This window comes from Primulina huaijiensis, unplaced genomic scaffold (assembly GCF_012295235.1).
Source record: "Primulina huaijiensis isolate GDHJ02 unplaced genomic scaffold, ASM1229523v2 scaffold4153, whole genome shotgun sequence".
In the NCBI taxonomy this organism is placed as follows: domain Eukaryota; kingdom Viridiplantae; phylum Streptophyta; class Magnoliopsida; order Lamiales; family Gesneriaceae; genus Primulina; species Primulina huaijiensis.
In genome coordinates this window covers 94,623-109,153 of record NW_027359894.1, presented here as the reverse complement: position 1 = coordinate 109,153, position 14,531 = coordinate 94,623, and the positions used below count along the sequence as shown (strand labels likewise).

Sequence of the window (14,531 nt, the reverse complement as noted above, 5' to 3'; positions counted from 1 at the left end):
TTTCTTTCTTAGATGAGTATGTTGCACGTGGTTTGTCCGATACAGTTTGATTGACCAATATGATTTGCAGTTTATTACATTAATTAGATATTTAGATGTGTATCCAATGCAAATAGAAAAATAACAGTTGTGTATTCTATTATCATCGAAAGAGAAAAAAAAAAGATGATAACACTGCTAATAAAAGAAGTGCTAAAACTTAAAGCAACCATATTTCTCTTTATGATAGACATGACTTTGTACTAATCCTAATGAATTAGCAAATTTTCCTAGATCACATGAATTTAATCCATAATTATGCCAAATGTCCCAATGAATCCTCCCGACAAGAAAATTAAGATGGGGAGAAGACTCCACGAACACAAGTTCCAAGTCCTAGGAAAATAGTTGTATATATCCAAAATCCAATTTTCCATCTTTTTTCCACAACGTATTATTAATGATGACGTACCCATGATGACGTTCTGTTATCCTTCCTTCGCCCATATCTTACAAAAGCAACCAAAGTCAGGCTTATGTATTAATATTGTTTAGTGAAAATATATATGACTTCTGTCCGATGTAAATTTAAAAGACTTTTGTTTTCAAAAATTATAATTAAAAGACTTTTTGTTGACAAATTTATTGGGTCAAAGTGAACGTACGGTTGAGTTTAAATATCATAAATTCGTTGCAGCCATTTTGGACGCATAAGTCAACACGAAACATCACAGAAATTTTTTATTAACAATAAATAAAATTTGAAAATGTAAATTGGCAAATTGCTATGCACTTTACTTGCAAGAGAATAAGAAGTGTTTGTTTGGGAGGAAGAGTGTTCTTATAACTTCTCATTTTTGTCTGCTGGGAAAATGATTTTGTGTTTAGAAATAAATAAATATGTGTTCGGGTAGAAAAACGTATCTGTTCAGAAATGGAAACATAGTAAAAAATGTATATATTCAGAAATGGAAACATGTTTGTGCTCAGTGATCTTGTGATAATACAGACTAACAGATGCAAGAGAGTTTGATTTTGTTTTTATGAATTCAAATATGCATATTTATAATTGAAAAGCTCCAACACTCAGATGATTCTTTTCAATAATAATCTATAATTGTTATCGACATAATGATCTAGTCGCCATCAGTATTGTACTTTGTAAAAAATGTAATTAAATGTCTCTACGCTTTTACAGTTTTAGCTCGAATAGTTTCTGAAAAGTTATTTGATTTAAGTCACTTTGAAAGACATCTTGTCACATCGAGAATTGGTAGAACATTGTTCTTCCATGCTATAGCTGGTATCTTCAGAACGGTTGGAAGTAGAGTATCCATTTTAGTTTGCTCATATTCGACCAACAGTGAGATGATAACGGTCTTCATTTAATACGGGTCTAATCAGCAGGTTGAAAAGAATAGGATGCTTGAGTGGTTGGACTTTGCATCAACGATCGAAAACCAAAAATACAATAAAATTAGGACGGTTTCCTGAAATTAGACCGGATTGTCGTAAAATTTAATATATAAATGTAGTGAAAATAATTAAAAATATGTAAATGGGAAGAATTTTGGTGAAATGTGAATGATTTAAAAAGTACTTTACTTTATACAGTCCAAAAACATAAAAAAAAGGGAGGTTCTTTTCGTTTATGAAACGTCTATGTATTTATTTCTTTTTAAAAACATTAATGAATGTGTTTTGTTTAATATTTATCTGGAAACAAGTGTTGCCTCTTTGTTATTTTATATCGTAATGCATAAACAAAAAGTACATACTAAATTGTGAACTTGTTAAAAATTTCTAGACGTGCGATCTTTTTTGTTAAAAAGGACTTTTTATTCAATATTTTAGCTGGAACTAAATAGACAATTTTTCAATCACAAGAATTCTCAATTATTAGGATTGAAAAGTTAGAAACTTTGGATATATTACTGGCTTTAAAATAGATTATTAATGTTTTTAAAATTCCATTTAATATATCTCCACTTTATGGTAGATTAATCGTGTATGAAATGATATGTATCTTGGCATATGAGTACATTTAATAATAATTATGATAATAATGTGGCCAAACATGGATCACTTTATAAATAACTATTATATCACTTCATTTTAAAGTTATGGATTTAAAACATATGATTAATATTATTTACATTTCATTTAAAGGGTGTTTGACTAAATTTATTTAAAACAACTTATTAGTTCTTGTGTTTTATAAGCTTATAAAATAACTTATAAGTTAAATGATCTTATTAAAAAAATATGTTGTTAAATTTTTTTGGATAAAATAAGATAACATATCTTAAAATTGTTGATATGTTTGATATTTTAAGGTTTTTTTAATGCTAATGGATCTTATTTGCATTTCATTTCCCAGCCGTCAGTCTTGTCCCCAACAGATGTAGTATTACTCGTTAAGATATATGTCGTCACCTTTTTACGGTTCACCTAACCAACCAAATCAAGCGACGCAATATCAGCAGCTTGGCGCATGAGAACTTATCAAGATGTCACTCATCTCAGTACTACTATCATTCATGCAAGCTTAACCCAACATTTCTTCAAAAAGTATATAAATATGCTTCTTGAGATATTTGAACTCATGACCTCGTTCTGATATAAATTGTTATGATCAAGCGCTTATCATTAGACCAAAAGTTTTAACTGTTAGCCAAGACGCAATTTTAATTCCTTATACTCATGAAAGCACAGAGTGCCCTACTTGTGTGCTAATTGGTCGAATCGTTAGGTCTATGAATTCGAAGAGGTGCGTGTTTTATCTGCTGATATTGTTTCATATCTCTTAGAGACCAGTTTTATCATTTGCATACCGTCGGTCATGTCGCCAACATAGACAATATTACATGTTAAGATATAGCGTTACTCTTTTACTGCAGTCTAGCCAACCAGTTAAGCGGCACAACGTCAGCAACTTGACACATGAAAACTTCACATGATGTCACTCATCTCAGTAATACTCTCACTCGTGCACGCTTAACCCATCATTAATTATTATTCATGTAAAAATAGTAGGAATAATAGATATTGATTATTATTGTTAATATAATTATAGTTATAATTTTTATAATTAATAAATAATAATGTTGTTATTTATATCATTTAATTAATAAAAGTAATTATTATTATAATACAAATAATAAAAGTATAACGATAATTAATTATTTAATTTTAATTTTTATTGGATATTAATCAATCTATGTATCATTTTATACAAGGTGTGTTTGAGACATTATAAAATATATAAGAATAATTTTATTTAAAACACATTAAAACAAGATCTTAAAAAAAAGTTGGGGTTATCCAATTTTTTTAAAATATCTTATAAGATGTGAAACAATTTATTTTAACAACATATAAACAAATTTTAAAAAAAATTCACAGAACAAAATTTAAGAGCTTATAAACTCTAAAATAGTCTTGAAATCTTATAATATTTATCGAACACACCCCTGATATGCTTTACGGTTTATTTTGGGACATTTCTTGGCTGTCTCCATCAGTTTGGAAAAAAAGTTTCGAAATTTTTAAATAGAACAATGTAATAAATAAATCAAGATTCTTTGACATTGCAGGAGACAGCATAGATCTGCATCCAAAAATAGCGTGTTCTATAATATGTTGGACCCCCCACCATCCCTCATGAAGACAAGCTTTTCTCTCATAATTGGAGCGCTGAATCCGCCATTTGTCACCATTGAAACTGGGTTCTCTTTTCTTTTTGTGTGCACTAGGCTCGTTACTCGTTAGTCATTGCAGCGTCGTTATTTCCGACAATCAGAAGCCAGGAGTCTGGACCCGTTTGTTTATATTCAAATTAACTTGGACCAATGGGATTGCGAATGTGTTGAATCTCTGAATCGCGAAAGGTGAGAGTCAAACTACCTACCATGTGAACTGTTTGATGAATCTTGATGTTTAACTTCATTGTCGGTGGGGGGAAAAGCTTGAATCTTGCTTGCTTGGGTTGTGTTTTAGTAGTGGCCAAGAAAACTGTTTCAGATCAGTAATGGTGATTTTCGAAGTCTTTGATTTCTTTTCTTTTTCTGAAAAAAACAGACTGGAAAAAAGCATTCGATTTCGATTTAAATCTCGATTTCGATGTTTCAGGCTCGAAGAAATCTCTGAGAACGTGCGTATGGATCTTGGGAAATGAACCCTTGACTTGGACTGACATGCAGAGTGAAAGTCGCCATTCATTTTGCAGAAAAAAATACTATGGGAACGCCCAGGAAAAGAACTGTTATTTCCAAGTACTCCTAATTGCATAAGCTCTAGAATTGTTCAATAGATTAATTTAACGAATGAATCATTCCTGAAGTTCATTTGTGGACAGGGACCTGTGGGTTTGCCGGTTTCCATACGAACTTTTTAAGATTCAACTTTCATTTTTTGGTTTTATTGGTACAGCCTTCCGGTTCAGATTCCATTGGTTGTAATGTGTTTGAGTTCGTTTCTTTTGGCTGCAGCTTGAAAACGAGCAGAACAAATGAAACAATGAGGCTACTTGTTACAACTTTTGTGGGGATCATAATTGGCTTCTTCTTCGGAGTGTCTTTTCCTGCACTTTCATTCACGAAGGCATGTGGATTCGACTCTTACTTTTATAGATTTGTTACAATCGTGTTTCGATTCGGTAAAATGCTTTTGAAGAAATGTTTTGCTTCATATAACTTTGATGATCAACAGGCACATTTGCCATCGAGAATCTTTCCTTCTATCAACATTGCTTACATCGATGACAAGTACTCTGATCTCCCGACTCAAGCACTGTTAAATCTCTGGTCTTCTCTTAAAGGTCATAAAGGAATCTCACATGGGTTTAACAATACCAAGGTAACCTTTTGTTTTTATATGCAAATCAGGGGATTCAAATTTTTTCACCACCCCATTGGTTCTGTTTGTAACGAGAACTAATTGACCTTTGAATTTATGAGAGTTGAAGACATGAGACTAATTTGACACAGATTTTTGTTTGGCTAAGAGGCTGAGGAAGAACATTGCTGCTTCACTTCATTTTCTAACTTTCTGATAATTTTATGCAGATATGGGCCGCGACAAATCCCCGAGGCGCTGAGAGACTACCACCTGGTGTAATTGTCGCCGAGTCTGATTTTTATACGCGCAGATTGTATGGTGTTCCCGGCGAGGTGTGTATGTGATGCCATAATTGGAATTGTCATTTTTTTTGCTTCACATTTTACAGTGAGAGGATAAGATAAACAGTCTTGTTTTTTTTTTTTTCAATATATGACTTCATGAATATTGAAAACAAATGGCACTGGTTCAGGATTTGCTCGTTAAACCGAGGTATCTAATGACCTTTACTGTTGGATTGGAGCAGAAAATGATCATTGATGCTGCAGTGAGGAAGGTGACGGGATTTCATTTTAGTGCCAATTTTACCTTTTTCTGTTCCATGGATTAATGAATTTGTACAGTTGACAGAAAACTTCACAATTTTGTTATTTCACTATGATGGTCGGACAAGTGAATGGGATGAATTCAAGTGGTCGAAAAGGGCTATCCACGTGAGTGTGCTGAAGCAGACTAAATGGTAACTATAAAGATTAGTCTTTTTATGGTTTCCCACACTGCCTGCTGTAACGGATAACTGTACGATCTTAATATTTTCGTGCTCGCAAGGTGGTACGCAAAGCGCTTTCTGCACCCTGATATCGTGGCACCATATGATTATATCTTTATATGGGATGAAGATTTAGGCGTGGAGGACTTTGATTTTGAGGAGTAAGTAGAGGCACCTGATATCTTCCCATCTTTTAGATGATACTAAAGAAAAACTATTTACTGAAATTACATGTCTTTAATGCAGATATATAAAACTCGTGAAGAAGCATGGTTTGGATATTTCGCAGCCCGGTTTATCCCCAGACAGTCGAATGTCATGGGAGATGACACGAAGACGTAATGACACTGAAGTTCACAAGTACTACTAGCAAAATTGTGTATCTTGATTTACTTTGTATCAGACGATCGTTGAAACTTTACGACTTAGAATGTAATCATTCCTCTTCACAGAGATACAGAGGAAAGGCCAGGCTGGTGCAGTGATCCTCATTTGCCGCCATGTGCAGCGTATGTTGATAAGTTAACCATAAGCATGTGATACTGTACATAGTTCAACTCACCGAGAAAGGCTTTCTCTTCTTTTTTATTTCTGTACAGATTTGTTGAGATCATGGCACCGGTGTTTTCTCGTAAAGCATGGCGCTGTGTCTGGCATATGATTCAGGTACAGAAATGTTTGATTTAATCTTTTATATATGGCGAGCCCCCGAAAATGTTGAAAGAAAGAATAACAAAACAGCCAGAAGTTGAACCAACCTGGAGCACTGGTGACCGTGAAATCTGAAATATTTATGCCATTTGCTACAGAATGACTTAGTCCATGGATGGGGGCTTGATTTTGCGCTCAGGAAATGTGTGGAGGTCAGTTATTAGAGAGTTACTCAAGTAACTAAGTTCGCTCCATCTTTGCTCATAGAGATTAACAGCGTGCCTTCTGCGTTGTTCTTGAAACCAGCCTGCTCATGAAAAGATAGGAGTGGTGGATTCTCAGTGGGTTGTGCACCAAACCATTCCTTCACTTGGAAACCAGGTATGCTACACATGATAATAAAGTGTCAGGTGAATCGATTCATGTGAAATTTCTGATTTTAAGCTCATTTCAACAGGGTGAGGCCGAGAATGGCAAGGCACCATGGGAAGGGGTACGTATAGAAACTGACTACAGCCTAAACGCCTTTTATTCTTCATTCATTCATCACGTGACAGCGTAAACCTTTTTGCTAGGTCCGTGAGAGATGTAGAAACGAATGGACGATGTTTCGGGACCGTCTTTCAGCTGCAGAAAAAGCCTACTATAAAGAAATGGGGATTGATCCACCCAACTCAACAGCTAGATAACAATTTTTTTTGTCGAAATTCACTCTCTTATCAGATTTTGCTAGTAGCAGAAGTATAACTTGACCATGCTCCCTCTGTTTCTTCCTAGTTGACGATTAATTTATTTCCTTTGGATTATAGTTCAATCAAGTTTTTTTATAGTCCAGGCTGATTGTTTTTATTCAAGTCCAAATTAGTATCTTTCACTCTTATACAAATATATCAAACTCTAGTGGATTTTGTTTCCACCTTTCAGAACTCTAAATACAAGAGAACAGAATCTGTACAATAATGTAAGTTTTTAAAATCAATCATGCTTCGTGAAATAGAACCAAAAAATCGGTCCCTGATTCAGAACAATGACCTGGTGAAATAGCAACAGTTGAACAAGATGAAACCATGGAATATTCTGCAACAGGAGTATTCAAATGAATAGATACAAGTAAGTCCAGCTCAGTTAAATACAAGCCAAAACTTTCATCTTCTTGAAAATGAAATGAAATTAAATGCGTTCCCACAAAAAAAAAAGTGAAAACGAAATGACTTCACGCGTGCTGGTTTAGCTGTCATGTCATTTACAAGATGGATTCTTTCAATCTGTTCACAAAAAATTCAGTAGAAAGTATAACTACATAAATTAGGCCACATAGATGTAAACCTCTCCGATACATAGCAATAAACAGAGTACTTAATTTCGAATTCCCTGAGATTTATTATTGCAAATCATCGATCAAGACACACAACCTCAATAGATTTACTAGATGCAAGTATCCTGGCGGCATCGGAAAGTTTGTTCTGCTCCACTTCCAACAGTCTTAACCACTTAGATTTTAGCACAAGTAACTCAACTCCCTCCATTTCAATCCCACAGCAAGTTATATCAACACTCTGCAAGTTCCTACAGCTCCAAACCATTGAAGCCACAGATTTATCCGTCAATCCACGGCAGCCTCTAAGTTTCAATTCAATCAAGAAATTACATGACGCGAGCATCAGAGTTAGCTCCTTATCAACCATCATTTCGTTAAAAGATAAATCCAACTTCCTCAGTCTCGTCAAATCCTGTCCTAAAGCTGTCAATAAACCAGATTCTCTCTCCACCACATCGCAATTTATCAAACCAAGCTCCTCAAGCTTAACACCTACCGTCCTCCCAAGAACTTTCAATCCATCCCCGGTAACAAGACAGCAACTTTCCAACCTTAAACTTACCAAACCCATGAAATTCAAATTCGCGGCCAAAGCAATCAAATGAGTGTTATCAAGATCAAGAGGCAATCTCAATTCAAGCCTTTTCAAGTTGCATTTGCTCTGATTAATAAACTTCATCAAACCCTCTTGGCTGCCACTATCATAAATCAGCAGGGAATCTAAAGAAACACAGTGTTCGGCCACTTTCAGCAATACCCCATCAACTATACTCCTACAAGCCCTCAACTCCAGTTCTCGAAGACCCTTCAAGATTTTCACGAAACCCGAAACGGAAGCGAAGTCTCCCAAACTCGCACAGCTCTGGAGCTGCAGTTTCTTAATGTTCTTACAGTTCCTCCAGAGCAACCCAAGCCCACGATCCTCGGATACAATTCCTGATAAATATAGATTCTCCAAACTGAACTCCACATCAAAAGCATTATTTTTTTCTTCAACCCCGTAAGTATCCAGCTCTGATACAGGGTTCGTGAAAAATAAGGCGAGGCATTTCAGACCACTGAAAGACCGAAGCCAGTGAAAACAAAGGGGCCTGCTGAGTGAGATGGAAATAGAAGAAAGGTGAGCACAAGAAGTCGAGATAACAACCAGAGACAAGGGTGAGAGAGGATTGGTCAAGTAGCGGAGGTTGCGCAGCTTGGGGCAAGAAGCAGAGACGGAGAGCAATAGGTTGTCACCAACGGCGTCGAATGGCGAGGTGGCGATAGAAAGATTAGCGAGAAAAGGGTGCTGGGAAAGAAAGGACGAAAAAGAAGCGATGACGGTGGGTTCATAGGGAGGGGGAAGGTAGAGCGAAAGAGAGGTGATAGATGAACGTAGAAGGCGGTGCCACCTCTTAGAGACCAGGGAGACCGCGGTTAACGACGGCGGCGGCAGTCGGTGGAATATTTCCTGTGGAAGCTCGTCGCAGAGAAGAGCGTCCATTATGCGCTACAGAGCCTACAAATCAGTCTTTCTCTTGTTATTTATTTGACAAAAATTTGTGTGTGGTATGTAATATTCTGTGAGATTTCTGTGAGATGTATCTTTTATTTAGGTCATGAAAAATTATTATTTTTTATGTTAAAAATATTATTTTTTAGTGTGAATATCGGTAGAGTTGATCATTTCACAAATAAAAATTCGTGAAATCATCTCACAAAAAACCTACGTAATTTATTTTGGGGGGTCTACGATAATCACAAAGTGGTTTGGAAATTGTACCACTCGTTTGTTTCGTGGGTTTTTAGTATGTATTATATATTTTATTTTATATCATTCTCTTTTTTTTAAAAAAAAATAGAAAGTAGTTTCAAAAAAAAAATAGAAAGTATAATTTTTTAAGGGTAGTTATATTTGAGTTCAGCTTATGTAAATTCACAAAAAAAATGTTTTTCACTACTTAGACCCCTAATTATTTTCTGAAATAAAATTCGATACAAAATATTTAAAATATGATATTAACATATGATATTCGAGTACAAGATATTGCTGATCTAATATTAATATATGATTTTTGAGTACCCAAATATATATAACAAAGATTGATATTAATGACACATGTTTTTTCCAAATGAAAACATGTAAATATATTAAAAATATGGTATTAAATGATAATATTTCAATATCGACTATTTCAAATATGATAACCAATTGCATATACGAATGAAAAATATGATGGTTCTATCGAGCTAACATTGTTTTCCTTCGATTTTTCAAAAATAAAATATTATTTATGACATATGGATGAGAAATAAAAGGCTCCATGGATAATAAAAAAGGGCCAGGAATAATTTATTGCACTTATTTATTAATTTTGATGTATAATCTTCCACACACATTAGATTTATGAATTTCTTTCCCCTTCAAAATAACCTTTAAAACCAAACAAAAATAAAAATAGAAAATTTATGTATAAATTATTGCTCAGGCAGAAATTATATTTTAGAAATTTCTCATATCTTATTTACAAGATATAAAGATTATCAAATAATGAAGCAAATACCTCAAATATTTTCAATTACAAAATATTTATATGAGACCAGCTCACATGTCAATCTTGTGAGACGAATATCTTATCTTACCCGATCCATGACGAAATATGATTTTTTTGTCAAAAATATTATTTTGCATATCAAATACAAATCGAATCAATCCATCTCACGAATATAAACATTTGAAGCGTCTCACATTATACATATTGTTTCAATTATATTCATTTTGCATCAGTTTCATCAAAATTTCTAAATTAAATATATGAATGGAAGTAGGGGAAAAAATACGACAGAAAAAATTGTGGCCCCAAACCTTGTCTATTTATGACATATAAAATTATTACATAATTAATTAGTCGGGGGAGAGAGGAGTGTTCTGGTGGAGAATAAAGATGCCGCGGGAATGACTCATTGTTCCATCTTTATAACAACATATAAAATGTTTGGTGATGGAAAAGGAAATGTAACGTCCATTTTAATTGATTTCTTTATTTTTTTAGATTCCAATTTTATAAAATTATTTTTTCTTCAAAATAAATGTATTCAATTATTTGGGTAGTTTATAATAGTGAAATTGATTATTCTAGTCTATTTCAAAGTCATAATTTTAAAAATGGCCTTCTTTATTACATAATTTATATTATGTCTTATATAATTTAAAAATCCTAAAATACCTTTTTTTTATGACCACACATGTTCCATTTTCTTGATTCATTTATTTAATTATCGATTTTTTATAGAATTGATTTAACATTTATTTTGTTTTATTTAATTTATAAGATATTAATTTTTTAATACTACTTACTTATATCAATAAACATATTTTAATAAAATTATGAATGGTTAGTTTGAATTAGTGCATACAAAAACACCAAAGTTATAATATTTTAATTACGATTGTTGCTCATGAAAATAATCAAGTCAAATATTAAAAAAAATTAAAATCAAAATTACAGCAATCAATTCTAGGCAATATATTCTAATGATTTGACATAAAAAAAATTAGTAACAAACTGATTTTGTCATAACCCATATACCTACTCACACAGTACTATCAATATAAAATCAATTTTTTTTACGTAAAAGTTAAGTGGAAAAAAAGAAATTCATACTTGCTTAAAGAAATAGGATTGATGTATTTCACGGCCGCCTCTATACGCACGAAATCGATGAGATAATAAAATAAAGAGTTTGAGATGAATAAATTGATAGTGAATATGATTTAAAAGATATGAGATATCTTTGTAATTTGATATGATAAAAAGATTATTTTGGTAAATTAATTTAACTGAAGACTAAAATTGATTATAGCAATTGTGTAAAGTCTATTTAGGTAAATCTCTCTTTATAATAATGTGACATCTTATTATGAAATTAAATTCTTGAAATAAATTGTTAAAGAAAGAAAAATTAAGTCGTGGGAAAAATTGAGAGAAAAAAAAATTTTGAAGGGTAGTATATTTTATGTATAGCAAAGTATTGACATTATTTTGATTATCTCGAGACAAATTTGTATAATTTTATAAAACAAGATGGTACGATGTTATTTGTTTCAATTTTTTTCGCAAGATATTTTTGAAATCCTGAGCCGACCAGTCAAGGTGGAAGTCTATGCCCCACGAAGAATACAATATTCCAGTGATATATTCCTTGTACCGAGGATGCCTTAAACTTAGTACACATGCTCAATATGCGAGTATGGACGGTCATACTGCACAGATTCACAAGTCTTTAGGTCGACTCTCGGAAATTTCTCCTGGGAACAGTACAGTAGTTGTCACAATATACATTCCTTCGTCGGCAATTCTTAATGCGAATACATTCTTCTGTGTCTGAGGGAAAATTTTTTTCCTTTTATGGGCTCTGTAAAAATTTTAATTGGACTTTACGTACCAGTACCATACTGGTGGACTGGTTATGGGGAAACTTTATCACCTATGTTTTCTGCGACAAATATGGCGAGCTTGGTCAGAGTTTTGTGGGATATGGCGACAGCTGTTGTAGACGTGAGGTGTGATGGCAGCGGCAATAATATAACAGGTTCTTTGTAAAATTGAATGTCTATTACCTTATTTACTCGTTCATGAGAATGATAGGAACAAAATGAGATCAGGCGTAATCTGAATCTAATGTATTGTCACATTCTTTTGGTATGTAGTTCATAATCAACTTGAGTTAATAATTCCATATTTGTACCGATAAATTAACGGGTATGACCTAAATTATACTCGTTATAGTTTCTATCATATTTAGTTTTGAAAAGTTTGTTTATGACGTAGGTGGTTTGTTGTTTAGTGCATGGATACTCAAACCCATTTAGGAACCTGGCGGAATATTAGTTTATGACCACTTGAATCCACTTACGAGTCCGTAGAGTAGTAAGGATGATTACATTTTTTTTGTCTACATCAGAGCTGATGATCAAAGTTACATGGAACTTTACGTAATTGCATGGAGCCACGTGAAAAGATCACAGCCACAATGTTTAAAGTGTTATCACGTTTTCATCCAGGACTAGCGTTTTTAGTCTTCTGACCACTATCTCGGGTTCCCGATACAACGTTGGAAAAATATCAGCATTTCTCCCCTCCCATTCGTGTAGGAAAATAAGAGCCAAAAAAAAAAAGGGAAAAAAAACTCAGCAACAGAGAATTGGCTGAAGAAGAATGGCGGCTGTTTCAAGCTTTTTAACCATTCGAAAGGTGAGCTTCTTGTTCCTGACACGTTTTTCTTTTCACTAGAAAATTCATATAAATGTTGGGGATTTACTGGTTTAACAAGTTTTTGTAATTGTTAGATTTGATTCAGTTAATTTCGCAGCCGCGAGTTTTCTGTAGAAAGAAAGAGAAGGAGAGAGGAGGGCAAAGCGATTATCCTTACAAAGTTACTGAAATCAGTCCGCCGCCCAAGAATCTGGGCATTCGCTGTCTTCCTTCTGTGAGCGTTTCAATTTTAATGGGTTTCTCCGAATTTTATTTCTCCAACTCTATTCTGTATATGATAACGCGGTGCTTTCTATTTTAAATTGGAACTCCTGATGGCTCAATATTGAAGGGAAATACTGTGATGGAATTAACCTGTATCTTTGACCTCCTCGTCGACTGTGAATTTACTTGATATTCGGTGTATTACTAGTAGAGCGATCTACCTTTAAGACACATTAAACTGTTGGAGACGATAGTGATACTCCACGAAGGAAAATTCTTATAATGAGAATTTGATTATCGTCTATATTTCTTAGCTTGTGGTAGCTCAATTCAGTTGGGAGTCGAATATATTTAAATGGATTATGAAGAGGAATAGATTGAAGTTTTAAAAAATTACAAATGTGCTTGCTTTGCTGTGTCCATGGATGATATTTTTGGTGGATATGTTTAAACAGTTGTGATCACTTGTGTTATTGAAGCAATGTAAAGCATCTCCGTTGATGTCTTAACGAGTTCTTGTGTGCAGTAGTGGACATGTTTCGCAGTGACGCTTTCTAACAATTAGCTCTTCAGTCGTCACTTCTTTCTCAGCACCATGTTGTGGTTGTTTACTTTGTAAAAATCGCACTGAACCGACCCTCATAGGCATTAGGCACAGGGGGCCGGCGTTCAATGAAAATATTAGAACTTGATGGGGGAGGTTGAGAACTTTTTTTCATGGTGGATAAAACGTAAGCCTCTTGTTGGAAAAGAAATGTTTTTTTTTTGTTCGTTGAGCGGGACTGCCTGCTGGCCCTGCTCCCATTGGGTCCATCCATAGGGGAAGCATTCACGGGCACCCCTTTGCATTCTCCATGGTCAATTCTCTGCTCAAGAATGCATAAAATTAACCATTTATAGCCAAATCCTTGCAATTGAATTTGGAGTCTTTCTCCTGTTTTCAAACTCACTTTTTTAGCTTCCATCCCCTTTATAATCACATTATCTTCATTGTCTCTTGTTAAACTACCCGTCTTATGGGTCGTGTACTTAAAACTAAGCGTGCTGATGTAACATCTGATTCTAATGGCAGAACCTGCAGAATGGGGAGAGTGTGACAATCGAAGGCCAAACTTATACTATATCAGCTGTTACTCATCGTTATCAGCTCCGGAAAGGGAAGTACGAGCCTACCGAGAAAAGGCTAGACGTGTTATCCACTGGAAGATACATTCTAAACCTGTATTTGGAAAACTTGTTTGAAAAATCTTGATTATTTTGGCCATCTTTTTATTGTTCGATATTGATGAGGTTGATGTATGTATCCACCGGAGTTGTACAACTTTCTTCTGAAACACAAGCTTCAAAACAACATGTTTCGGGCTCGAGCTCCAACGTTTCATTTGCTCTTGTTTAGGAAGCTCGAGCTTTTGGACGATGACCTTTTTTCCCCAGTAAATTGGTGGTGGATTGTTTTCTGAGGCGATGTTAATTTTTGATGTTGAGAGCAAAATGTAGCGATATATTGAAAGGTCAT

The 14,531-nt window shown here is 34.2% G+C and overlaps 3 protein-coding genes across 11 annotated transcripts; 2 read left to right on the top strand and 1 right to left on the bottom strand.

Annotated features, from left to right (window-relative positions):
* The first annotated feature begins 4,114 nt into the window (after positions 1-4,114).
* On the top strand, positions 4,115-7,092 carry LOC140969417 (uncharacterized). 5 transcript variants are annotated; one of them, XM_073430759.1, is made up of 14 exons: positions 4,116-4,253; positions 4,470-4,581; positions 4,690-4,836; positions 5,046-5,150; positions 5,291-5,374; positions 5,442-5,557; positions 5,647-5,748; positions 5,834-5,947; positions 6,040-6,096; positions 6,187-6,253; positions 6,397-6,450; positions 6,545-6,619; positions 6,696-6,731; positions 6,814-7,092. In XM_073430759.1, the coding sequence occupies exons 1-14, from the start codon at positions 4,219-4,221 to the stop codon at positions 6,925-6,927; spliced, it is 1,218 nt and encodes a 405-aa protein (XP_073286860.1). In that variant the 5' UTR covers positions 4,116-4,218; the 3' UTR covers positions 6,928-7,092. The 5 variants fall into 5 exon arrangements, with proteins under 5 accessions (XP_073286857.1, XP_073286860.1, XP_073286855.1 ...); XM_073430756.1 differs by having other exon boundaries at positions 4,115-4,242; positions 4,470-4,836; XM_073430754.1 differs by having other exon boundaries at positions 4,470-4,836; positions 5,345-5,374.
* Positions 6,491-9,122, bottom strand: LOC140969415 (F-box/LRR-repeat protein 4-like). Of its 4 annotated transcripts, none has more exons than XM_073430751.1 (3): positions 7,651-9,121; positions 7,271-7,315; positions 6,503-6,624 (listed from the first exon to the last, which is right to left on the bottom strand). In XM_073430751.1, exons 1-3 carry the CDS (start codon positions 9,037-9,039, stop codon positions 6,577-6,579), a joined length of 1,482 nt encoding a protein of 493 aa, XP_073286852.1. In that variant the 5' UTR covers positions 9,040-9,121; the 3' UTR covers positions 6,503-6,576. The 4 variants fall into 4 exon arrangements, with proteins under 4 accessions (XP_073286853.1, XP_073286852.1, XP_073286851.1 ...); XM_073430750.1 differs by lacking the exon at positions 6,503-6,624 and adding an exon at positions 6,986-7,112 and having other exon boundaries at positions 7,166-7,315; positions 7,651-9,122; XM_073430752.1 differs by lacking the exon at positions 7,271-7,315 and having other exon boundaries at positions 6,491-6,624.
* Positions 9,123-12,617: 3,495 nt separating this feature from the next.
* Positions 12,618-14,387, top strand: LOC140969397 (uncharacterized). Of its 2 annotated transcripts, none has more exons than XM_073430717.1 (3): positions 12,618-12,790; positions 12,897-13,025; positions 14,088-14,387. In XM_073430717.1, the coding sequence occupies exons 1-3, from the start codon at positions 12,755-12,757 to the stop codon at positions 14,265-14,267; spliced, it is 345 nt and encodes a 114-aa protein (XP_073286818.1). In that variant the 5' UTR covers positions 12,618-12,754; the 3' UTR covers positions 14,268-14,387. The 2 variants fall into 2 exon arrangements, with proteins under 2 accessions (XP_073286818.1, XP_073286819.1); XM_073430718.1 differs by having other exon boundaries at positions 12,627-12,790; positions 12,909-13,025.
* Positions 14,388-14,531: the final 144 nt, after the last annotated feature.